The sequence below is a fragment of the Lichenostomus cassidix genome, chromosome 17 (genome assembly GCF_008360975.1).
Source record: "Lichenostomus cassidix isolate B80296 chromosome 17, HeHo_3.0, whole genome shotgun sequence".
Taxonomy (NCBI): Eukaryota; Metazoa; Chordata; class Aves; order Passeriformes; family Meliphagidae; genus Lichenostomus; species Lichenostomus cassidix.
In genome coordinates, this window is record NC_139497.1 from 9,329,803 (window position 1) to 9,356,463 (window position 26,661).

The 26,661-nt window shown below is 49.4% G+C and overlaps 1 protein-coding gene across 2 annotated transcripts in view; it reads right to left on the reverse strand.

Moving 5' to 3' along the window:
* Window positions 1-242: 242 nt before the first annotated feature.
* Window positions 243-26,661, reverse strand: part of PNPLA7 (patatin like domain 7, lysophospholipase) — a 123,859-nt gene continuing 97,440 nt past the window's right edge. For both annotated transcript variants that reach the window (XM_085076430.1, XM_085076429.1), the window contains exons 28-36: window positions 22,881-22,997; window positions 18,674-18,743; window positions 16,629-16,745; window positions 14,734-14,882; window positions 13,238-13,390; window positions 11,126-11,233; window positions 6,789-6,873; window positions 2,077-2,180; window positions 243-1,044 (exon numbers count right to left, since the gene is read on the reverse strand). In XM_085076430.1, the coding sequence (XP_084932556.1) occupies window positions 964-1,044; window positions 2,077-2,180; window positions 6,789-6,873; window positions 11,126-11,233; window positions 13,238-13,390; window positions 14,734-14,882; window positions 16,629-16,745; window positions 18,674-18,743; window positions 22,881-22,997 (984 nt within the window). In that variant the 3' untranslated portion in view covers window positions 243-963. The remainder of the gene's footprint in view (window positions 1,045-2,076; window positions 2,181-6,788; window positions 6,874-11,125; window positions 11,234-13,237; window positions 13,391-14,733; window positions 14,883-16,628; window positions 16,746-18,673; window positions 18,744-22,880; window positions 22,998-26,661) is intronic.

A 26,661-nucleotide genomic window follows, 5' to 3' on the forward strand; every position in this document is an offset into this window, starting at 1 on the left:
TGAGCAAGCACCACAGGATGTCTGGACAGAATCCAACTCCCATCGACAGCTCCAGCCCTGGGGACAGAGCACTGGAGATATCTTCCCAGTGCCTGACAATACCCAGAGTGACTCCTGCTGGGGTGAGCAGCTGGAAACCGTGTGTGTTCCTTTGCAAGTCTGATAAAAGCAGAGGCAAGCTGGGCTCTCGGTTGTTGACAGCTTTCTCTTTGTAGGATCTGATGCAAAGAAACACGCAGACATTTCAGTCCAGCAAAATAACTTTATTTCAACAGGGCAAGTACAGCCAAGTGGTGACTCCAGAGTTGCCCAGCAAGTGTCAGTTCCATGATCCATCAGTAAATGTCCCGCTGATGACTCGAGGATCCAGGCTCTATGGCCACCCTTCATAATGATCTCTTAGGTTTAGATTTCAAGTGAAATACATTCAGATTTGCTCCTGTCGGAGCATTGCTCACCAGTACGTGGTTGGAAGTCACTGAGGAGTTAATTACACAGTTACCTGATTTGTAGGAAAAGAAAGCAACGCTGCAACCCACAAACCCCTCCCTGTCTCCAGTGCTGCTGCTCGGAGCCTTCCCAGCACCTTGCAGGGGAGATCCCGGCGTTCCTTGGGCCTTGGCAGTAAAAACAACGGCTAAAAACACGGCAGCAAACACCAAGGCAGCTTTGAACTGCACATTTCCCCTCCGCCAGTCTGGGATCAATACCTGCTGCTCCTGGCACCTGCAGAAGGAGTGAGGCCATGGCAGCAGCTCCCTCTCCCTGGAGCTCCAAGGGGACTCGGGCACAGTGCAGGCTGTGCTCAGTGCTGTGCCCAGCCCTGGCTGGGGAAGGATGAACTCTGGCTTCATTCTTCTGGGCATTGGTTTGGTTTGGTGAAGTATTAAATAAATAAATACGGCTGCTCTGGCAGTAGGATGGGCTGTGGCTCTCAGCTGGCAGCTCAGGCCCTCCCGAGCTCTATCCTGGCTCTCCCGTGCTGCTCGCCTGGCCCTCCCCGCTGGGGACATTCCTGCGCTTCCTCAGCTGCATGTCTTCATCCTGCAGGAGAAAAGGAAGAACAAACTGATTCTTCAGTGCCCTCTCTGAGCTGGATAAAACCCTCAGCCTCTTCTTTCCCATCAGCTTGGATAAGCCCAACAAACAAAACCCCCATCCCTCCAGCTCGTCTCTCCAAACAGTGACCCCATCTGACACCCTCACATGGACCCTTCCAACCCACCCTCGTGCTCCCACTGAGGAACTGTCCATGACTAACACAACAGGCATCTTCCAAACCCACCAGCCACACTCAGAGCAGCAGGGGTGGGACCTGGCTGAGCTGTGCTGCTCAGCTCGGGGGTCACACCACAGCACACCTGGTCTCACAGTGCACATTTACCTCAAGGTGCACCTGCTGTCCCACAGAACCAAACCCCTGTGGTTGGAAAGGACCTCTGGAGGATAAATCCAGCCATCTGCTCTAAGCAGGGCTGACTCAGGTGCTGGAGCTGGTTCTTCAGGGCATCGATTTTGCTTTTCAGGTATCTACAAGGGTGGAGTTTCTGTCTCTCCCTGCACAGCCCATGGTGGTGTCAGCTGTGTGCACAGGGCAGTAGTTGCCACTGCACCCAGGGAGGGTTTCTCTCAGCACAAGTTGTGCCTTGTCACCTCTTGGCTTTTTGCTGGGCATCTCTGCTGCCATCTTCCCCATAATCACCTTCTCCATACCCACCCTGCAGGCAGCTGGCAGATCCTCCCTTCAGCTCCTCCCTTCCCAGCTGGAGGAAGCAGCTCCCTCAGCCTCTCCAGCCCTGATCCATTCATGAACAAACCCACAGAGCTGCAGGACCAGGATTTAAGTGTGGCCAGGTTATGCCACATGTGGCACACTGTAGCTGACTGACCTGTTCAGGGTGAGCATGTGCCACTCAGTGTTTGCCCTAACAAAAAGCAAACTCCTTTCTGCACAATCCTCCTCGGCCAGTCTTTCCCAGATGCTTCTCTCAGCATCTTTCCCAACACATCCACCTCACCCCACTCATCCAGGACTCAACAATGACCAGCCACTGCTTGTTCCAGTTCAGTTCGTACCGAGTCAGAGTCTTCCTCAACCTGGTTGCTTATGAAATCGAGATAATCATCCTTCTGGTTGTCCAGAACTTCTTCCTCGTACTCAGTCTGGTAGTCTGACTCATCTAAAGAGAGGAGAGAGAAAGCACAGCGTTTAACTGGCAGGCAGAGAGGCACAGGGAATGGGGAGAGGAGTGATTGTCACTGAGCACAGCCATGGGCAGGACAGGGCCAGCAGCTCTCTGCAGCTCAGTGAACTGGGACTGCTCACACAGAGCTCTCACCTCCCCAGCCACTTAAAAATTAACCATCTCTGTAAATTGGTGTCCTGGAGCCCTCCAGAATCCAAGGAAGCACAGCAGGAACAGCCCTGTCCAGCTGTCCAGGTCATTCTGCTGGGTGCCACTGCCCAGCCCAAGGGACAAACCCTGGTACTGGGGGGATGCTCCCTGGGGAATGTCCTTCACAGCACAGCTGCTGTTCCACCCCTCAGCCCAACCAGACCTGTGGGACACCTTCAGAAGCCTTTGAGCTACTAATCCAAACTCCCCATGACACAGCAGTCCCAGACTCTCTGGAAACAGGGATCCCAGGCATCCAGTGAGCTCTGCCTGGAGCAGAGCTGATAACTGAGTGTCTCACAATCTCTGTTCCACAGGGGATGGGGACACTCACATGCTGTTCCTCTCTGCAGAGAACAATCACTTGCTTTCTCCAGTAATCCAGCAGATTAACATAATTTAGGGAGCCTCGAGAGCTGTGCACTGCAGCAGCACACAGCAGCAAGGCCCCAGTCCCAGCCTGTTCCCATGGCATGAGGACACAGCAGTGCAGAGCCAATTCCCCTCCCAGCACCTGGAGATCACTGAAACAGGCAGCAGGAGCAGGACCTCACAAGGGCCTGGAGTGACAGAATGAGGGGGAATGGCTTTCAGATGAAGGAATGCAGAGATAGATGGGACATTAGGAAGAAAGTTCCCTGTGAGGGTGGGCAGGCCCTGGCACAGGGTGCCCAGAGAAGCTATGGCTGCCCCTGGATCCCTGGCAGTGTCCAAGGCCAGGCTGGACAGGGCTTGGAGCAGCCTGGGATAGTGGAAGGTGTCCCTGCTCATGGCAGGAGGTGGCACTAGATGAGCTTTAACGTCCCTTCCAACCCAAACCCTTTCATGACTCCACCTGATGTCAGAGCTGACTCCCCTCAGCAACTCCACACTCATGTGCCAGGCTGGGGAGCCCATCAATGGCCCCAGCTCACCCCAGGGCACCGGCAGCCCCTGCAGAGCTGTCCCAGCCCCAGGTGACACTTGTGGGCAGCGAGGCAGAGCCTGTGGCAAGCAGCACCTTCCTGTGCTGGCAGCATCTTCAGGAGGCAACTTAAGGCGTGACAATGACATTTTATGGTGACCATTAAAATCCCGTCTGTGTGACACCAGCTCTTCCACCCCTTTCCTGAGTTAATTCCAGTGTGCTCTGAAGCAATACCTGGGATTCAGCCCACTGGGGAAGAGAGTGGCTCCTGTTTAAACCGGATCCTTGATTAAGTATTTCTCCTGGGAGTCGTCAACAGCATCTGCTCCATGCTGAAGACAACAGCACAGTCTGTTCCACAGCCGTTTCTCCTAACACACAACCACAACCAACTGCTAGAACATTGGGATTAAAGACATTTGGTCTTTTTTATTTTCTTTTATTATTTTAGTGGGGTTTTTTTACTGTGAATTAGAGAGTGATTGTTAGTTTTTACTAAACCCTCTAATGATAATACACCAGAGAAACTGGAAACTCATCTTAACAGCAACAGACACCACAAACAAGAGTTTGGAGTTTATACATCCAATAAAACCAGCTGCCATCAAAACCAAACTCCTTGATTTTCCCAGAACTACTCAGCATTTAACAGGTCTTTCTACAGACACAAAACCAAGAGAGGGGTAACCCTCCTCACATCTTTGCAAAGGAGCTCTGGGTGCTGGAGGGGAGGAAATGAGAGCAGGAGGTGGCCCTGCTGTCCCCAGATGTCACCTTCCATGGAGGCTGAGGCTCACAGTGACTCTTCTGGGCACTACAAAACCTCCCAGAGGCACCAAGCAGGACTGAGGCCTCTTTGCTGTGCTTAACTCCCCACCACCCAAAGAGCACAGCCCAAAATCCAGCCAGCCAAGAGGAGGTTCCAGCATGGAAAGGTCCCTGAGCAGGGAGAGCACATCCCTGCAGAAAGGGCAGGTTTTCCCCACTCAGAGATCTGCCTCATGCTTCTGCAGCTGGTGGTATTTCTTTGATAAGTGCCTGATTCCTGCAGGCACAAAGCTGGAGACACTTGTGGTGTGGCTGGAGAGGTTCCCACAGTGGCACTGCCAGGCCTCGGGGTAAATCAGGAACCAGCAGCTCAGCACAGCCTCAGCCACATTAGTGCTGCTTCTGAAAAGTTCTTTTTAAGCAGAAAAGACACAGAGAATGACCTGGTGCCTGCTAATTGTGTCCCTGGAGAGGTTTTGGGATGTCTCCTGCTCCAGCTGAATGGCAAACCCAGGCGTTTGACACCACCATTAATATTTCTCTTTCCCAAATCCTTTTATCCAAAAAATTACCATTGCTACAAGTGCTTGATCTCCTGGGCTCAGCTATCCCTCCCAGGTGGCAGCCTGAGCAGGGATGTGACAGAGCCACCCTGGGGAATGGCACCTGTGCTCCCCTGGCCACAGCCACAGCACTCTGAACCCAAATTACAGCTGAACAGATGGATGATCCTGGCTGAGGATGGAGAACAGGAACAGGACCACCAATGCTGCTGTGAAATGAGGCACCTGTGCCCCAGCACTCTGCTACCTGGGTCCCTCTGCTCAGCCCTGCCTGAGGGACAGGCTCCCTTTTAAAAAAATTTAAATGGCTTTGGTCACTGCTCTCAGTGTGCTCGAGAGTAGAGAAGAAACTCCCCAGCCCTTTTCCCACAAAACCCACACATCTTCTGCCCCATCCAGGCTGCTCACCCTCTGTGCTGACCCTTCCCCATCCATCAGAACGTGGGCCTTTCCCTTTGCTTTCTTCAGAACAAAATTACTGACACAATTTCCTCACCCAGCCTGAGAGCTGCCGTGTGATGTCAGAACAGGCAGAGCCTTTTAGTCTCTGTGATCAGAGTCTCCCTCAGAAGGGATTTCCAGGGAGAACAAAGGTGACAGTGCAGGTTCACAGCCAGGCCACCAAGCAGCTCCCTGTCACCTCCCTCCATGGGCCACAAGCCTCAGAGCACCTTTACCAGCACAGCAGCCCAATGCCAGGGCTCACCAGCCTGGAGGAGCCATAAGGCCACCCCAGGGAGGTGTCACCCTCCCCCTGAGCTCACCTGCCACACACCTGCCTCCACAGCTCCATGTACCTCTTTAGCAGAAATGGTGTTGTGCATCCAGTACACAGAGGAATGTCACTGCTGTCACTGCCACCCAAACACAGGCAGGGGCCCTGCAGCCACTCACAGCAGCAACACCAAGGAACCTCCACCACACAGTGCCCACGTGCACGACTCTCCTGCCATCCCATCCTGCCCTCCCCCAGACTCTGGAGGATGGATTGCAGCATCCTGGAGGAACATGTGGCTCCTGCCCATCCCATTCCATCCCCAGCAGCCCCTGCACTGCCCCTCCTCAGCCCACAGTGTGCCACATCTGCTCCCTGAGCCAAGTCCATTTGCTACACTCACATCCACAGCCTCACTCGGCAGAAAGCAGGATCCTAACGAGGGAATAATCAGGAACTATATAAAGGAGGAGGATCTGTCCCAGTGCTCTGGTTAAATCTTAGCAAGTCTCAGTGCCTGAGCCTTAAATAACCACATACCATGAACTCTTCACTCTTATTCACAATGGCTGCTTCAACCACACTTGATTAATATTTTCTTCGTAAGGCATATGATTGTAATTAGCATTTCAAATTACCACAGGGACATCTCTACAAACAGTCACAGATGGGAGCACTGCTAACTTTAGCTTTCCCTCTGCAGGAACAAGAATCAGGAGGAGGGGAAGAGACTGTTTAGAAAGAGCTCCAGCCCTGGTGACACACTCGGGGGTTTCAGGCCTGCAAGGCTCTGATCTGGGCTCTGATTTTGGATCTGGGAGCTCCAAGAACAGGGAGCTGCTCTGCAGGGCAGGGCTGTGCCAGGGCACAGAGCACCTTTGTGTCACCATGCAGGGGATACCTGCTCCTCACCAGTTCACTCTGCTCCCATCACAGGAGCACACAAAAAGCACTGAGCCAGTGCTGTCACTGAGTCACTCCTGATCCTACTCACGACAGCAGGGAAAACATCCTGCAGGCAGAGCTTTAACTCAGCCTCCTCCCAGCTCAGCACCAAAGAGGAGCAGAGCCAGCAGAAGGACACAGGACAGCCCCAGGGGATGGAAGCTGAGCTGCCACTCTTGTGTTATTTCCCTCAGATGAGACTTGAGCAGGGATTATTCCCACCAGGACCTCACACTGGAGCACACCAGGCTGCCAGCAGGTGCCTCACCATGGCAAGGACATCCTGACTGATCCAACTGTCCTGGAGGAGGTGGCAGGAGGGGACACGGAGGGTCTGTCCTGTGGCACAGCCCAGGAGGGGCTCTGGGGGAAGCAGGGAATGTCCCCCCATGGCTGGCAGTGCCTAGCAGGCTCCTCCCTGCTCCCAGGGAGCAGGCAGGCTGGCAGGCAGAGCAGGAGCTGTCGCTGCTGCTGCCCTTCCCTGCCCCACTCACCGTCTGCCACTGGAGCCTTGACAGGCTCAATGCGGGACACGATCTCTGCCAGGTCTGTGAAGGACGTGGTGGGACAGGTCACGTTCTGAAACACAGGCACAAGGTGAAGGTATGTTAGCAAATACACACAGAAAATCCAAACAAGTCGAGACTGGATAAAAACGATAGCGAACAGACAAAGCTCCAGACACACAGATTCTGCACAGCTGCCCCCTCAAAAGCCATTACTCATCAGTGAGAAATCCTCACAACAGCTCTCCTGAGGCAGGTCTGGTGGCAGAGATGGGATTCCCAACAGTGGAGCATGCTCTAATGGCTCCTATTCCACCCATGCAACAAAAAGCCCTATTAAAAATCTAGCCCACTATAGAAAAGACCCCAGAGACCAGAACAGGAGGGTCTGGGCCCTGGGACAGACAGAGCTCACTCCACTTGTTTACTCTCCATCAGCTCCACTTTATAAGAGGGTCTGGCTGGGCCAGGTGCAGCTCCCAGGGAGACTTTGCTTTCCCTTGGGAGGTGTCCAGGTGGGACACACATACAGCCCACCCCTCAGCTGGAGGGATGCCACAGAGGCTGCAGGGACAGGTGGCTGCTGGGGTGACCAGGAACCCCCAGGGACCCCTGCAAACCCCAGAGCTGTAGGGGCTGCAGCGAGCAAGGTCCTGCAGAGAGACATCTCCCACTGCCCTTCCTCTTTCCAATAACCTTTGCTATTTTTACTCCATCTCACCCAAGCAGTGAGCTGAGTGCTCTCTGTTTTGAGAAGCTCCTGCTCCACTCTCCTCTAAGAAAACCCAACTCTGGCATTGAAGAGCTGCCTGCAGCCCCACCTCCCTGCTCGAGGCCAGGCACAAGGTCACCAGGGGGACACCTGAGCACCTCTCACCTTTTTTTAACCCCAGGGAGTTTAATGAACACAGCAACAGCCCCAGCCCAGAGGAAAGCCATGGGGAAGAGCTGGCAAGGGGACTGGGCTGCCAGGAATTGCTGTGACAGTTGTCTTTCCAAGCACCCAGACCTACCCACATGCTCCCAGCCTGGGCAGCTCCCTAACACAGGGGTTTATGAACAATCCTTTGCTCTTCTGGCAAGAACAGCAACCCTGAGAATCATACAACCCCTGTGGGGTCACAGCAGCAGCCCATTGCTGCTGCAGCAAAGTGCTCTCAGTTGACCTTTCATCTGTAGCTGATTTTGATGTGATTTAGAACAGCCACAGCACAGAGCAGATCCAGGACATGCAGCTGGTGGGCAACAGTGGGCAGAGAAAAGCCTGGAGGGAATGAAAAGGTGCCTGTATGAAATGGAACAGCAGTAGCTCAGGACACACACACTGGAAAATAGAAAGAGGTTGGGAAGCTCATTGTGACTGTGAAGGAGCTGCTGGAAAGGATTAGTCAGCCCAGGCTCACTTTGAACATCCAACCTGAATGTTCCCAGTGCAGCATCTGCAGAAAGCTCTCCCCCAGGACAGGGAAGAAAAGCTCCTTGGCAGCTCCACATGACTCAGTGAGGGACACTGCAGCCTCTGGCCACCCCACAGACACAGCCATGGCTGAGGCTGTCCCTGCACCCCAAAACCCATGGGGACAAGGACAGAGCACAGAGCACAGAGCACTGGGGCACACAAGGCCAGGCTGTCCCTGGGAGCTCCCAGCAGACAGAGAGCAGCTTGGGATGGGATGGGATGGGATGGGCACCTGAGCAGGCACATGCACCCAAAACCTCAGCACCAGGACTGGAAAACCACTTGTGGGAAACCAGGTGTCTTCCCACACTCCTTTGGTGCTTTACAGACAGGAGTTTAATGTTTAAGTGCTTCCTCTCACTACTTTTAAGGACAAAATCACCCTCCCATCAGATAACACAAAGCAAAGAAGTGTCTCAGATCCACCTGAAAGCTACTCTCAAACCTCTCTGATACTTCTTCTTTCCAAGGAGGAAAGTCTTCTCTTTGGCACAATCTTCATGAAATAAATTAGAGGAGAAAGACAGTTACTATTGTAGTCTGCTGGATTATATTTAGCTTTGACTATGAATAACACCTCAGTAGACAAAACTTCCCCAAGGAGATCCAATTAACGGTGCTGCAGCATTCCATGCTGGGGAAGAGTAAGGGCTGCACAAAGTAAAGTTTATGTAAGGTTCCTGTTGTTTGTGTCTTCAGTATTTGCATTTTGCAGACAAGATAAACAGGGACTGAATGATCAAAGCAAAGGGAAAGCATCTAAATGAATAAATATCTGGATTTTTAAATAAAATTTCAATGCTCACGACATGGAAACGAGACGATAAGAAATGGCACTCAGCTCTCAGATGTTGTGCACTCCAGAAATAGATGAAGAACTGAAACATATAAAGCATCAAAACCTTTGCTAATGAAAGGCAAGTTAAAAATATCAGCTGCTCTGCCTGGAAGATAACACAGCTAAAGGACTTAAGTGACTCTAACGGACTAAGGAAAGCAAGACAAAGGCCCCAGTGGGAGCTGCAACAGCTGTTATTCCACAGAAATAAATCTCCCAAAACAAAAGTCAGATGCAAAAATCTTGGGTTTCAGTGGGCTCTGGAGTTTTAGGAGGATGAGCAGATGATCCTGCAGGTCCTTGGGAGCACAGGCTGGAGCAGGGATGCACAGAGCCCCTGGTTCCTGCTCTGTAACCCGTGAGGTTGGTGAGTCACTCTCCCAACCCTGTTATTTCCATGCTTTGGCACCTCAGCAATCAGCACTTGGTGCCTCATTATCGAGTGAGTGCAGGGCCAGGCTGTGTGTGCCATGAGGAGGTGAGACATTTGATCTGCAGGGCAGAGAAGTGTCACAAAGCCCACGGTGGGTGTGACAAATGTCCATCACGCTGCTGTGATACCATGATTTAAGTGAAATATTCCCCTCCATTACTGTATCCCATAAAAGGGCAATTTTAAAAGCAGCCTTCTTTAAAATAAGTGTTTGTCAGAGCAATGGAAATGTTTGAGCCTTGTTACTGGCTGGTGATAGAAGGGAGGCTGAAGTAGGACACAACAGTTTCTGAGACACACAATTTCCCCTCCCTTGACTTCTCCTTCTGACTTTCACCACAAAACCTGAACCCCTCATGTCTGATCAGGAGAGATCAGAGGTGGATTGAGGACTCATCTTCTGCAGTCACACTACAGCACCTCCTCATCCAGGAGGAAATCACAGCCTGAGGGGTCTGGGGGCTCCTCAGCCTCATGGATCACCTCCCTGGCTGTCCCTGTGTGCTCCTTCCAAAGGCACTCTGGCCCTGCCAGGCAGCGTGGGCAGATCCACCTGCTGATGGAAGTGTCATTCCCCTGGAGCTGGGGTGACATTCATCTCATCCCAGCAGAGCCATTCCATCCCCTCAGTGACTCACAGCCTCTGCTGACACTGAGGGATCATCCACCCCTCATCCCTGGGCTGTCCCTCCTGCCAGGGCTGCCCTTCCTCTCCACATCTCCAAAGAGAGCCAAAGTGCTCTGCCTCCCACCCTGGAGAGCTGCAAATCCTCAGTGTCGTCTGTCACCTCACTTGACTTCCCTCAGTGAGCCTCACCACAGTTATGATTCATTCTGGCCATCACTTGAAGAATTACTGCTCATTTCCCTCTCTCTACAAGATGATAAAGAAGAATTATTGGGTAAAACGGGAAGCCTTTGTAGCACTTGGGTTTCAAATCAGAGGGATGCAAAGGAGAGGAAGGATATTACATTAAATATATTATAATATATTATCCAAATTCCTCAAAAAGGTGGTAATTGTTTTTTAAAAACTGGAACTTCCCCACCAAGAAATCCAAACCACTGAGCTGTGAAACCAACTCCAGGGGCTGAGTTCAGGCAAAACCAAGAGGTTTTTCTCTACTTGTAAGTAGACATCCACAATCACACAGCAAGAGAATCCAGCCTGTGGATTTACCATCCCCAGGAATTCACAGTAACTGCTTGGCTGTGCTGAACTGGTCAGGATGAGGTGTGGGACATCCCTCAGCAGCACCACAGACCTCAGGAAGGCTTCTACAAAATGCCTTTGGGAAGAGAGGAGTGAGGAAGAAAAGCAACAAAACAAGAAGGCTCCATCCCTGCAGAGATGTGAATTCTTGGCTAGAAACACCTCTCCAGCAAGGCTTTAAATCAAGTTTTCTGAAAGCATCTGAGAGTCTTTTGAGTCACAAACTGAAAGCCAGCTGGGATCAATGCCAGCTATCCTGATTCACATCCTTTGGGACAGAGCAGCTCCTTGTAGCAAGAAAACTTCCAGGTACCACCCCAGGTTTGTGGAACAAGAAATGAGAAATAACTCTCCAGAACAGAGCATTTCACTGAGCACTTACATCAGTTTTGGATTTGCAGATCTCTTGCCTGTCCTTTAACATCTTGTCAAGGACTCCACTCCTGCACCACACATTAAATACAGTTTTCCCATGCTGGTATCCCACTTCCTGGAAAAAATAATCAGGACAAAAAAAAGTAATTAATAACTGCCACTAGCATCGAAACAACTGGAAAAAATAGACCCATAGCTCCAAGTTTTACTCTTTTTCTCAGAACACAGTAGAAATTACATTGAAAAATCAAATGGGAAGGACAGAGCAACAGGTTTTGAGAGCCCTGGATCCCATCTCTGGGATCTGGCAGCAGCACTAAACCTCTGCTGTTGTCTCTCCTCTGGTTTTTGGATGAGCATTCAGAGCATGGGAGTCAGTCAGGCTGGAATTCACCTCACACAATCTATCCCAGCCCAGGCTGGGGGTGATTACCCAGGAGAAAAAGGACTGACAGCTCTGCCCTGGCTGGGTCAGGTTGACCCAAAGTGACCATGAGAGGCTGAGCTGCAGGAATGGACACAGAGCCACCACTGCTCTGGGATCACACACAAGAGGGCTTTGACAAAACCAGATTTTAGTTCCTTGGCAAATGCTGGTGCCCATTTCTATTTTCTGTAAAATCCAGGCACACAGCTGAAATGAAACACCCACAACTTCCCAGCCCCTAAGGATAAAGGACTCCCTGGTTGTCCTTCCCCGTGAGGTCAGTACAGTTTGAAGCTTCCTTGTGGACAGAAGTTATTTAGCTGTGCTGCAGGGAATGAGGACCCAGGAGGTGCTGCCCCTCCATCCCTGCCATGCCTTGTGCCCAAAACCTGCTCATAGACTGACACATTTGAGGAACTGCACTTCTCTCAAGTTTTATGGCACTGACAGAATTTGCCTGGTGCCTTTACATCTCTTTAACAGCACCACATTAGAGCAGCATGGGGATGTGACAGCTCACGATCTGTTCCTGTGATGAACTACCACACCTGTCTGTCAAGGCTTTCAACTCAGCCAGGGCTCTCCAGCTGGCAAAGAGTATTATTTATCAGCAAAGTCCTAGATCCACTGGCAGATAGCAGTGTTTGCCCAGGAGCCAAGAGGCACCAAATATCCCACAGAAAACATTTAGACTGGGGAAATCAGCTGGTGGTTTGGAGTTTATGGTCATAAAGTTTGTGTGTCCTAAGGAGTTTCTCAAATGTGAAGCTGCAGGATTGAGTTTGGTCAATGTTTATGGGTTTGGTCAGTGTTTATTAAGCCAGGACCAGAGAAATCACTCTGCAGACTAAGGAGCATCACAGCTTCTCTCTAAACTGTAACTGAGATGAACCTAAAGAAGGAGTGGTGGTTTTCCAGCCTGGGAGAGCAGCAAAGCTCTGCAGGAATATCTGGAGATGGAAGATGCCTGCCTGGCTAAAACAGGCAAAGAATAGAAGGAGACAGTAAAATCACCTTCTTGACAAGAGACACTGAGCCAGAATGGCTTTTGCTGCCTGACCTGGGCAGGGACATTTCTGTGAACGCTGGGTTATGTCACCAAAACAATTCCCTGCACACCTGGAGCCAGCTCTGCCCATGCTGGGTTCTGACACAAACAACCCAACCCCAGTGATGTGTAACCTGTCAGTCTTTCCACTGACATTGGTGCCATTTCCTGAGCCTCTACTGGGTGCAGAAGAATTGTGGATGATGTTTTATTAACAGAAGTGCTGAAAAGTTTAGAAAACCAGGTACTTTCTCACTGTTTCCAGGATTCAAGGTCTCCCTGACAGACTTCTGCAAATCTTTCAACGCCACAACAGCTCAAGAAGGAAGGGAGAGCAACGGCAAACCCCAACCCAAACCAATGACAAACCCCAACTGCCCAGAGCAGCTCAGCCACCCACAAGCTCCCATCGAGCAGCAGAGCAGGAACAGAGCGAGACAGCCCATCCCTTCCCAGGTCATTACATAATCAAGATTACTAACTCAATTCCTGCTGCTAATCCAATCTCCCGGCCAGGATATCATTCCCCAGCATTATTGAGCGTCAGTTATTCACTCCCCGCCAGCCAACTCCTCTCCCCTCCGCCAGCCCCAGCAGCCATGAGCAGCAGCAGGCTGTGAGGAGCAGCCAGGGGAGGCACTCACACAGATCTCGTCGAACTTGCCGAAGTCCAGCGTGCCGTAGCGGTCGATGGGCGGCCGGATGTACTCGCAGTAGTCGCTGTTCTTCACCATCTCCAGCTGCCGCACGCAGCACACGTACGCCAGCCGCGTCTGGATCTCTGCCATGTTCAGCACCTGCCCAGCACAAAAGGCACGAAGGCAATTGCTCAAATTGGATTGCAGAATGCGTGCTCTGCCTTCTCCAGTTGTCACACAGGGCTTGGGGATGTCCTCTCACTGCAGCACCTCCAGCTGTGTCGCAGTGGGGACAGGCTGGGATGAGTGTCCAGCAGCAGAAAGGGAATTGTCTTCCAACAGATCTCTGCAGTTCAAGGTTGAGCCAAGGCTTTCATTCCAGGATATAGTGAATTATATCTACGTATAACTTATAGATCTGTGCTGAGGAGAGGGTCACAGAGATCCTTCAGGGCAGAAATCAGTGATGCCCCTGGATCCCTGGAAGTGTCCAAGGCCAGGCTGGACATGGCTTGGAGCCTTGGTGTCTCTGCCCAGGGCAGAGGGTGGAACTCAGTGAGCTTTAAGGTCCTTTCCAACACAAGCTATTCTGTAATTCCATGATTATCTGATCTGTCCAGGGCCAGGGCAGAGATTCTGCAGAGTGGCTGAGGTGGACAGAGACCCCTCTAGATTGCCCAGTCCATCCCTCCTGCCCAGGCAGGGTCAGCTGGGGCAGGCTGTCCAAGACCACATCCAACTGAGTGCTGACCATCTCAACAGATGGAAACTCTACCATCCTTCTGTTCAGCCAGTGTTTCACCATCACCAGTAAAAAAAAAAGTGGTTTGTGGTGTTTAGAAGGAATTCCATGTTTCCATGGGAGCCTACTGCCACTTGGGCAGTTGGAATATTTCACTGGGTACTACTGAGATCAATTCCAACTATGGAATGCAGTAGAGAGGAAAGAATTAAAAGCAATATTCACTTAGGGGGCAGCTGCAGAGCCAGGTAATTTAGGAAATGCAGAACAAGGAACAGAGTTGGCCTGACCACATGCAACAAAAGCAAATAATAATAATAAAATCAAACTCTGCAGACCCATGTTTATCAGTTGTACTTAATTAGTGCCTAGTGCTAAGATCTTCCCATATCAGCAGTTCAGAGATATGCAGGACAGAAACACCGAACTGGACAGATTTACTACTTTCATTGGCAAAAATAACAAATTCTGACTTTACCAGAACTTACGCAGCTCTAAGATGTTTCTTTGCTCTAAAAATTCTGCCAGCCCCTTCCCATCCTGGGGCCCTAACCCCTCCCACATCACTGCCCTCCCTGTGTGTTCTCTGCACCAGTTCTGTGCTGTTCCTGCCCAGCTCTCTGCACAAGAACTCGATTCCAGCAAAACAACAGATCTGTCACAGACTTGCTCACTGAACAGCAAGGGAAGCTTCCCACTTCTCCCACCATTCCCACTTGTGTGGAAACCCAGTTGCCATTTCAGTCTAGCCCCCCAGTACCTTGACTTTCTCAGCCAGGGGGTTCCACCTCTTCCAGAGCAGCCACCAGCCGGACAGGCAGTCGCCGTAGTTGGTGAGGTCAGTCTCGTCCCGGCTGCCCACGTCGATGGCGATCACCACCTTGGCCCCCATGGACCTGGCCACGTCAGCTGGGGGACATGAGGTGTCAGAGCCCCTGCTGCCCTCCCTGCTGCCCTCCCTGCTGCTGCCCTCCCTGCTGCCCTCCCTGCTGCTGCCATGGCCACACAGGGGAGCATACAGATGTGTGTGGCCCAGGTGTGTGACCTGAGGTCACACCTACCAGGAGGGAGCAGCCTGGCAGAAGTGACCATCAGTGCCCAGCCCTGCAGGGGGTCAAAAGCCAGGTGGATGTGGCACTTGGGGACATGGGCTAGTGCTGGGGGAACGGTTGGACTTGATGATCTTAGATCTTCAACCTAAACAATTCTGAGATTCCCTGTGAATGTGTGCAGCAGCTCTGCCCAGACCATTCCTGCTCAAGGACGCTCCATGTGGAGGGAGGAATCCCAAATCCTGCACCAACCAACCCCTGAGGGACCCCAGGGTGATCCCAGTAATCAACTGCTGGTGGACATCACTGCCAGGGAATGCTTTGCCCAGGATCAGTGGGGTGACCTGAGCGTCCCTGTGAAGCAGCAGGGGACAGGGGTTGGGGCACACAGCACCAGGACAGTGACACCACGTTGGGTATAATGGGACAGAGCACATCAAACCCACATTAGTTCCAAAAAAAGACCTGGGGGACCTGCAGAGGGAACAAGTGGCAGTGCTTTACAGAGGGGAGGGAGGCAGCAGTGCCAACCCAGCAGAGGGAAGGTGACAATGGGACCTGCCAGCGGGGAGAGGCTGGATGTCAGCCTGAGAAAAGCTCTGGGATCCAAGAGAAAGATTCACATTTGAAAGTGGGAGAGAAATGAGGCAACACTTCCTACTTCAAGGTCAGTGAAAGGACGAGCTGCAGTCTTTGGATACGGGTGAGGATTTAGGGAAGCGCCAAAGGAGGGAAGAGAAGGACATGAACCTCACAGAATGAATTTATATTTCTTTCACACCCCCAGAGTCCAAGATAGTTGCAGTTTCCAGAATAGTTTTGCGTAGGAAAACCACAGCTCTGAAGAGCCAATTTAGAGGCTTAATTTAGACACTTCTTTAAACCAGATCTGTTCTGTAACTTGTATTTATATTCCTGGGCTCATTCTGTCTATTGTGTATTTCCCACCCAGTGTCACCTGTGTGTGTCTGCTCTTTGCTCTCTCCAGCTGTGCAGATGGAAGAGGTGCTTTGGCTTGCAATTCCTGCAATTCTGTGCTTCCAGACACAGACAGGGAGTGCCAGATGCTGATTTGGGGGATCTACTCTGTGTTATTTCCATTTCTGGTTTTTAGGTAAATACAGCACTGATGGAAAAATATAGTCAGGGTTTGTCAGGAAGAGGGAACTGACTAGGGGTGCTCAGGTGGGGAGCTCTGCCTGGACAGAAACTCCAAGGTAGACTACATCTGTGGTTTGATTCCTACTCTCTCCCTTCAATTAATTCCCTTCAAATTATTATTTTTATATATTATTTTATATATTATTCAAATTAATCCCTTCAAATTATTTAGCAAGCTCTAAAATAATTCAGAATTATCTGGGAGTTGTATGTTCAGAATAGGGCTGTCAGGAAATATTTCATAACAAAAGACAGTGTTAATCAAGCCAAGATAAAGGAAACACCCTGGAAACTGAGAGCAAGGATTGCAGGTAACCAGCATGAGGTTAAAGATGTCTGTGAGATTTCTCCTTGTTTGAGGGGAAAAGCAAGAGGCCCGAGGTTTGCAGGCTGTTTGAGGGGCACTTAAGGGAATTCCTCCCACCTTGAGCTGTGCTCCTACCTGGCAGGTTGTTGATGTAGCCTCCATCCATGAGGAGATGGCCATCCTTGGGGTCACACAGGGGTGGCATGTACCCCGAGAGGGACATGCTGGCACGGACATACCTCCACAGGGAGCCTGCAGGGAGGGCAGCACCATTAATTACCCACCATTAATTACTGCCACGCAGGGGAGAGCCTGCTGAGCTCATTAAAATAATCAAGAGATAGAGGCTTTCCTCAGAACACCGCAAGGAACTTATTAAAGCAGTTTATTATTTTCTGTATCATAATCCTGCCTGGGAAGAAACAAAGACTGTGCAGCCATCAGGCAAAAGCCCCAGAACCCCCAGTTTGAAGCCCATTCCTCACATTTACTGCTTTCTGTGAGATCTCAGCATTTTCCTGACTGCAGGGAGCACCAGGGCTTGGTGGAGCTGGGGCTGAGAGGGAAGGGAAAGCTTTCTCCTGAGGACAGAGGGATGGACAGAGCAAGTGCAGCTGAAATCACTGTGCTCTACAGAGATCCACAAACCCCTGACTTTTAGCAGGACCTGAACATGAAAAATACAAGCTGCAGAACCTCCCAAAATTCTATTTTCCCTCCTCTGCAACAAGCAAACATTTTCACTGTGAAGCCACTGCAAATGCCTGGTGGGGATCATTATCTTCTCTCGGGTCATTTCTGTTAGTGCTGTAAGGAAGAGTTATAATCCTTTAAGCTGTTAGAAACAAAGTTTAATCAAGTAGAAATTGATTGGATGTGTTTCCTGTAAAACATTCTGCTTTAAGGCTCTTATACACTGATTTTTCTCTTAACATTTGCATCAGCCAAATTGGGAAGACACTGCATTTCCACAGGCCAAGAGTCTTGTCTGAGCAGTGAATCTTTAAAATACCAAGAATAAGTGAGCCTTGCAGAGTTAACTCACTGCTCAGTAATTAACTGCTTGGTGCTTCCAACAGCAACTCTTCCCAGCAAATTCCCTGGGAATTGATTTTTTTTCTTTTCAAAACAGATAAAAGCTCTGTTTCTAATTATAACCCAAGCACTCCTGCTGTTAGCACAGGTTAACACTGGCACATTTGGGGTTTATTGTTAATAATTTTAGTGGAACTTCCACCTGAGGGAACTGCTGATGTGTGTTACACCTCACAGACCCAACCAAGAGGGGAAAAGGCAGCAGCTGGGAACTTAATTTATCTCCATTCAGTGGAGACAACCATAACCATTCTCCAGCTGATTGCTATCCTTACATCAAACTTCCCCAGGACAAGCAGCTGGATGGAGTGAGTTTCCTGACCTCAGCTGGCTTAACCTGCTGTGGAATGGGAACACAAAACCTCTAAGAAGGGTTAATCCTTTTTCTGCTTGTTTTAGCTGCCCTGATCAAAGCCCAGAGTCCTTCAGCAGCCCCACAGCCCCCTGGAACGGCAGGAATGGACAGTGTGACCTGTGCCAGCTGCAAGGACAAACATCAGAGAGGTGGCAGCAAAGGCTGCAGCTCCCCACAGGAGTATCTGGGGCACCTGGAGGCCTCCAGTGCAGTCTGAGTCACTCAGTCACCTCCCCTTAGCCCAGACAGACAAAAGTCCAAGGCAGTGTCCCACAGGGACACATCCCAGGCACCTCAGATCCTTCTCCCCTCTTCACTCAGGGAGAAACAGAAAGGACTGACCAAAAAGGAGAGCCTAACCCAGCCCCTGCTTCAGGCAGAGTCTGTTCTGGGGGAAGACAGCTTCATTCATAGGGAATTTGAAAATTCAAAGGTTGCTTTAAGTCTGATTTATGGCTAAAACACCTGCACTTCACTTTAAGGATGCTTTAAGGAAACAGCAAGGTGCCAGTGGACCCACTTTCTCCTCAAACAGTGAATAGAGCATCTCATTTAATTCCTTCCCAGCAGCCCTGTAACATGTTAGCTGTGTACAACCACAGTTTGGTGCTCAGCAAACAACAGAGAAGGGAGAAACAAAAGGGAAGATAAATTTCAAAGGTGAGGAGAAGGGGTGACCCTGAATGTCACATCATGATTTAAGAGCTGGAGAGGCCATGTGCACACTCACCATCCCTGTGGACCCTCATGGCCGAGGCAGTGATGTCAGTGGTGATGGTGAAGTAAGGAATCCACAGATCCTGCAAAAAAGGAGTCTCAGTTTTACTAAATCCATAACCTTGTACTTAACCACACCCTGTGCCTGACACACCAGAGCAACAACCTCTGCACCTCACCAGACAGCTACAGACACACCTCTGCATGGATGGAGAAAAACCCCTGAGCCCTAAATTTAAATTCACAAATCTGCCTCTCATGCAAACAATTCATTCAGAGCCAAGGCAGACAACAATCCTCATTTCCTTTTTGCAATACAAGAACCTCTTGTTCCAGCAGTGTGCAGAGGCAGCACACAGAGCTCCTCATGCAGAGCAGTCACCTTCTGCAGAGTGTCTTTATTTTCATTTCAGATGAAGGGTGGGGTGTGATGGTCACTCTCATCCCAAGGGATCCCACAGCTGTTTAGGGCTGGAGAACAATGTGGGGGAAGATTCACCTTTCCTATGTTTGGTTCTCACCTCGGTCCCCCTGCTGCTCTTGGCCTGCCCTGGGGACACAGCCCTGAGCAGGAGAGACCTCTGATCTCACCAGTCTGACCACTGATTTCACCCAACTCGTTCCACCCAGGTGCTGTTTGTTCCCTAAGCTGAACAAATCACTCCATGGATTTGGAGACACCTCTGGGCAGAGGGAAGAACATGATCCATGGCCTCTTCACTGAACAATGTTCAATTTGGACCTCCTGGTGATGGGGCCAGAGCTCATTTCAGCAGGAAATGCAGAGCCAACATCTTCTGGAGTCAGAGGACAACCCCAAACCTAGGAGCACTGGCTATAGGAACAAAGCACCCTGCCAGGTAGATCTCCAAGAAGATTCTAGAGGTTTTCTGAGATGTTGCAGGGTAACACAACAGTGGGGAGGGTGGGACAGAAGGAGGCTGAGACACAGAAAGAATGGCCAAGGGTTTATTCAATGGGGCCAGACCAAAGCACCCAGGCCAGCTGGTTTCAGCTGTGCCTCACATCCCACCAGCTGGAAAAGCCAAGGGAAGGTGACCTCCCAGCTGTGCAGGGCTTTGCTGGAGAGAGAACAGTTTTGGAAAGTTTCCATGGAGCCTGGTGAAATGGTAGCTGCCAAGGGGAAGGAGGAGGACTTGTCTGAGTAAAGTGAGCTTCTGGAACAGCTGATACTGCTCTGTCAATCAGAAATGCTGAATCAAGACTGAAGAGGAAAACCTGCTCCCCCAGGCAGCCTTTGTTCACTGGACACAGGGTCTGGGCTTTGTCCAGCACAGCTCTGCTGGGCCTTAAACTCAAACCAAACACAGGTTTGGCCTCCAGGACCACTTGGAGCTGGAAGTCTTCCCTCACTGGTCAGGCTGCAAGTTGTGGTGTGATTTCTGTGCTGTTCAATCTGAAATTCTGCACTGCCAACAAGCAGCAGTTTTTTTGCTGGTGAGTTTATCTCTTCAGCAGCTCTGCAAAGCTGGTGGGACTGGGGAGGACTCAGAGGCTGCAGCATTATCACAACCCTGCTGTCAATGCCAGAGGAAAGTGGATGAATAAAGTGTAATCCAGAGTATTATAAAATAATACCAGAGTATTAAAACATCAGAGTATTAGGGTGCCTCTCCATGCTGAAGATATTCTGGTGATTGCAGTTCTCAGAGCATCAACCATATTAAGCAAAAACAGGGGAAGGAGAAAAGAAGCCTCTCTGACACCTCCTTTCCTGCTCAGGCAAACACCTGCACAGAGCAAACCAACCCAAGCCCTCCCACGCAGCAATAAAATCTGCACTGCTCAGGGATTGTTCCACTCATTTTGGAACAGAGCATCAGTCAAGTCTGAAACAGGACTTAATAAAAGTCTTGTCTGACTCCTCACACCTGAACCCCAAGTGAGATGATTTACAAGGGCATTTTGGCATGGGAATAAGGATTCTGGCACAAAGAGTACCAATTCCACAGGCTGATGTTCTCACAGAAGAGTGGGTAATTGGAGAGGGAAATAGCTGTATTTCTATTTCTTGGGAAATTTCTCTGAAGCACCCTGTCCTGGCTTGGTGTCCAAGTGCCCCATGTGGGTTTCTGTGAGCTCCCTGAGGGACTCACAGATCATCATCACAGGGATGATCTCTGCTTGGGCAGTGCCTGGGGCTGGAAGCAGTGCAGGGTTCTTGTCACCAGAGCCCACAGGAACAGCTCTGCTGGGAATCAAGAGACACCCACGTTCCAAGGGTTGGCAGGGAGCAAATTCAAGAGAAAATGGAAACCTCCCTTTCAGTGTCAGAAATAACAGCTCAACGTAAGAGCTGCTGGCTGTGCTGTGGGAGAGGGGTGAGGAGCTGTGGGAAGCACAGGGGGGGCACCTCACAGCCACAGGAGCCAAAAGGAGGGTCTGGCCCAGAGTTTCTTCATTTTAAACTTTTCTAGAGCCACGAGGGTCAGGACTCACCCCAGCCCCTTGGGTAGGAAGTTCCCAGGTTTTCCTGGGATCACTGCAGATCCTCCCAGGAAGGAGCAGTTGTGGCCAAACACCCAAACACAACCTCTGCTTGTAAGGCTGTAATTAACCCTTATTAATATTAATTTTCCAGTGGAAATCATTGCTATCCACCCAAACCCACCCCAGTTAGGGAGAAAATACAGATGTTTGCAGTTTGGATGCTTTAAATGCTTTGAGAAAATATTTTTTCAAGCCTCAATGTCCCTGGTTCAGCTCCAGTTCCTTTCTCAGCCTCCCTTTACTCCAGGGCAGCTCCCAGTGCCAGGAGTGGTTATCCCACACTGACAGTGGGAATTGCAAAGGAGTCACTCCCTCTGTCCTGCCTGAGCTACACAGCATTTTTCCTTATTATCTGAGGGAATTCTTCCCCCATGAGGAAGCCCTTGGGTACAGACTGAGGGGCTGGGATGGTCAGCACACCTCACAGAGGTGATGCTGTTGGATGCCTCAGAACTGCACTTCTCTTGGACAAAACCTCCCTGTGTCTGCAAGGGAAGACCAGAAAATGCAACTACAGCTGTTAAAATTCCTAAGGAAGGAATGTGCTGCATCTTCAAAGGAAATACAATGAACTGACTGCTGGAATCCAAAGCAGGGATGGACAGAAATGGCCTCACGTTGCACATGGCGAGTTTAGGTTGGATAGTAGGAAAAATTTCTTCATGGAAAGGGTGGTTAGGCATTGGAACAGCTGCCCAGGGCAGTGGTGGAGTCACCATCTCTGGAAATGCCCAAAAGCCATGTGGATGTGGCACCTGGGGACACGGGTCAGTGCTGGGGGAATGGCTGGACTTGATCATCTTCCAGGCTTTTTCCAACCTTAATGATCCCTTGATTCTCCAAAACCTGCTTGGCTCCAGCACCATCCCCTCTGCACAGCAAACTGCTATTTTAAAGCCTCATGATGATTAATCACTTACTTTCATACTTCCATTTAGGTAGGGAATGTTTGGGATTATTTTTACCAAATATATTTAAAGTATATACAGTGTTAATTTGCTACATGATCTTTCATCACAAGGATGCAAACACAGGAATAATTTGGTTAAAATTGCAAATCAGGTAGAATTCCAAGGTTACCCAAACACTCTCTAAACTGGGTAATGTAGGAAGACAAACACTGATAATGTGCTTTACAATCTGCTGCTGCAGAGGGTGGAGGAGAGGTGGATTCCAAAGGTGGCTCTTGGCTCAGGTGGACCACACAACACCCAGGGACTACAAAAAGGTCACCAGGAGCAACCCAGGTCACAAAGGACTCTGTCTTTACTGCAGTTTCCAGTAGGCTGCTCAGGAGAACTCACTCCAGCTTCAAAACTAAAATTCCAAAAAGCCAAACCCATTGTGACCCAATTCAAGCCCTTCTCTGGTGTGCCCTGAAGGTCTCTGAGACCTGATTTGCAGAAAAGTAATGATGAAGCATTCTCAGCTGCTCTTCCTCAGAATCACAATTTTCACTTCTTCTCTCAGACAATGGGGTCCCTTTGTCAAACAGAAATAGCTACAAATCATCTACAGCTTGTGTTTTCTAAATCCACCAAAAAGAACAGGCTCCTTCCTGCAGTCATGCAACACCACATTCACAGTTTCACCACGTGTTCAGTCACCCAACAGCTCCAGATTTCCCATTAGCATGAAAAAAAGCTCTTTCTGCTCCAACAGAGCACAGGGACATAATTTCCTATCCACGAGGTGAATAAACAACCTACCTCTATCTGCTTATCTTTGAAGATGTTGTTGATGCTGTTGTTAAAAGCTGCTCCAGAAAACATAGAGGTTATTGGGTATGTCAAGTCTAGAATAGTCTTAAACACTGAGTTCATAACCTAAAGAGAAATAAAACAAAAAAAAGGCATTTAAAAGGTAGAAGGTAGATATAGGCCAGAATCCATAGGAATGTGTGCAATTCCAGAGAATATTCCAGAGCCCAGAGCCGACATGCTGGAAGCATCACAAGTGCAGAAAGTGTTGAGGGGACAGAAATACAACTGCAAAATCTACAACCAGGAGCTCCTTGTGTGGTAAATTCACATTTAGTAAATCCCAAAGCAGCAGCAGCAGCAACCCCTGGCTCTGCAAGAACGTGCATTGCTTCCCCTGTGCCCCAAAATCTGCCCCAAAATCAGCCCCAAAGCAGAGTGTTCAGCACAGCTCCCAGCCTTTACATATGGACATGGATGGTGCAGCTTCATCCTCTATATTTATTTAATTTAAAAAAGATGTTATGAGTTATCTTCCTCTTCACTATCCTTTCCACAGCACCTGTGTGGTTCAGTGGGGTGGGAAGGAAGCCATAAATCCATGGTAGAGGAATTCCTTCATCCAGCTCTTCTCATTTGAGGATCACACCTAAGTTTTCTCCCAGACTTTTCTCTGCCTCAGTGAAAGCACTTAGAAAATCATGCCTGGGATTCTCTGGGACTGCAACAAGGTTCAGGCAGGCACATGTTAAAGAGCTTTAAACACTCTCTGTGTGTCAAGGTCCATTATTTTCCATACAGTGAATTACTGGGATATGTTATGGAGCAGCATTTAACTGCTGCAGACTCTGCACCAGCCAGGGACACCAAACCACTTCAGGTTCCTTAAAGCACTACAGATCCCTGTACACCAACCCTTCTGAACTCAATTATTCTAACACACAGATCCTGGAATTAAGCTTTCATGGATTCCTTTTTTCTCCATTTCAACAGCATTATTACACCTATGTACTAACCTACAGGAGAAAATGATGAAAATCCCTAAACTTTATGGCATTAGGGCCATAGAAATTGTCCATAACCAGGCTAGTGCTGTCAAATCCTAATAAATCTTAATGAAAGTCAATGCTTAATATATTACATCATAAAGTGTAAAAGAAGACCACAAACCACATGAATCCCTTTCAAATTAAATAGGGTTTCACTGGATGAAATATTTCTACAAGATGAAATATTTTCTCTCTCTACATGTTCTCTGTAATTTAACAAACAACTTCCCAGAGAACAGGGCATGTTCCCAGGCACACACATGGAACAGCCTCAAACCTGCCAGCTGTTAAAGCAGCTGTGAGCAACATCTGGCCTTGGCTTTACTCTAGCAGTGATTTCAAGAGCAGCAGGATCAGCCTACATTGTCCTGCCCAGCTGCTTTTCAATTTCCATCAGGGATCTGCCCAGAAAATACATGCAAGGATAAAAAAAGATCATTAAGAACAAGTATGGGAACAGGAAATGTGGGAGAAATGTAAAAGGCTGAGCACAAACCCAATTCTGAACCGTCAGCTTCATTCACATCTTCACTCTGGGTTTGATGTGGTGAGGACAGTGTGCCAACCTAACTATAGACTGCTACCCACAGCTTCAGAGGGAGATGGAATTAGTGCTGCACCTAAAATAGGGATTAGGTCTCTGACAGTAGTCAGAGTGATTAAATCAGGGGAAGAGGCATTTACAAAGAGCCCTTTATTTAATACCGAAGAAAAATCTCTCCCACTCAGCACCAGGCTTCCCTTGTTGCAAATGATATTTATAATGCTGAGTGTCTACATTTCTCCTGATCCTGAGAGTGGTCTTGTCCAGGGACAAAATACTTCTAATTAACAGTTATTTCTTAATATTCTCATTTCTCAGAGCTGGAAGATGCCCTTTAGCTGATGCTGATGGCCAACAGCCTCCCTCAGCCTTCCAAGAATAGCTGCTACCACCTCCTGTTCCCTGGATAAACTCAGTTAAGATCACCCTCTGGGAAGGCAGACAGAGCCTTCTGGCTTTGCTCCACTTCCTCCCAGGAGCTCAGGGATCACAGCTCCAGCAGCTCCAAGAGCTTCATCCCTGACACCAGCAGGATGGGAAGCCCAGCCCTGAGCCAGCAGCTCTGCCAGTGCTCTCAGGGACTCTAGAGGTCATGGAATCACAGAATGCACTGGGCTGGAAAAGACCTTAAAGCTCATTTTGTCCCACCCCTTGCCATGGCAGGGACATCTTCCACTATCCCAGGCTGCTCCAAGCCCTGTCCAGCCTGGCCTTGGACACTGCCAGGGATCCAGGGGCAGCCACAGCTTCTCTGGGCACCCTGTGCCAGGGCCTGCCCACCCTCCCAGGGAGGAATTCCTTCCCAATTCTTCAGTAACTTCTCATGGACTTTCATTTCTACAGCTCTGCTGCAAGTTGAGTTTTCTTTTTAAAAAAGACCCTCAATCCTAAAATGATTTTTGAACATGACCCTGGGGTGTAAAAAACTTCAATAAGGAACAGACAAGGTTCTGCTCCCAGAGCAGAAGGACAAGAGCAAACACATGTGATGATGGACAAGAGGAATCTTCATCTCTGGCTCTTTTGTTCTTTGATGCAGAATTGTGGGAAACTGGTGTGAAAAGCCAGTATAATCCCAGGATTTTTCAATGTTCCTGACTATTAAAAAAAAAAAAAATCCAAGGGTATGGGAAAACTTACGCAACAACAAACATTTCAAACTATCCAATATTTTTAAACTACTCAAAAGATCACCCCATGCCTTCTCAGCATTCACCTATACAGTTTCAATAAAACAAGGAAAGGAATTCACACAAAATGTTAAATAAATCAAATAAAAACATAACGCAGGGCAGCAGTTTCAGGTAAACAGCAGAAATAGCTGTTTCTGTCAAAACAGAAAGAGCTACAGATAATCTACGGCTTGTATTTTCTAAATCCCCCAAAAAGAACAGGCTCTGCTGTGCCCCTTGGCAGGGTGGGGTGCCCATCCCTGGAGGGGACACCTGGGGACATGGTTTGGTGGTGGCCTTGGCAGTGCTAGGTGGATTTGATGATCGTAAAGGTCTTTTCCAATGGCTCCATGATTCCATGACTGTAAGAGGAGTATCAGGACCCAGTCTAGGAGCAGCCTGGGCTGACCCAGCTGAGGCTGCTGCTCTCCTCCCCCAGCCCTGGGCCAACCCAGCAGCTCCTGGGGCTGAGCTGGGTGAGAATCAACACAACAGGGAAAAAACAAACAGGGCTCATTCCTGGCCAGATCAGCTCTTTAACCCACAGCATCTCCCAGTGTGCAAACAGAGCAGGTCAGAGGCAGAACCTCGTGGCTCCATGCTCAGAACCCCACATTTATTTGAGCTCTCAGTGCCACCAGACAGGACAGGCAGCAAACGATGGCAAGTGTCCCACCCAGCCACCCTCCTTCCCATCAGGAGCAGCTTGTTAGCCACACACACCTACAACCATATTCCTTTTAAAGAATATTCCATTCTCTGTGAAATATTTATACCTCAAGGTATTAATCCTCTTATTAAAAAACCCAACAATCTGCAAACACCAAAGCTTTGGCTTGTTTGCTTTGCTGGTTTAATAGAGGTACAGAAGACACACAGAGACAATAAATAGTAACTAATCTGACTGGGAATTTTCACATTTCCCCCCGTATTTTGACAAGAGTCATTTATTTCTTTGCTGCTTCATTAGGTCCAGAAAACACATCCCTTTAAATATATCTCTTCTCCCAGCACCAAGTGTACAA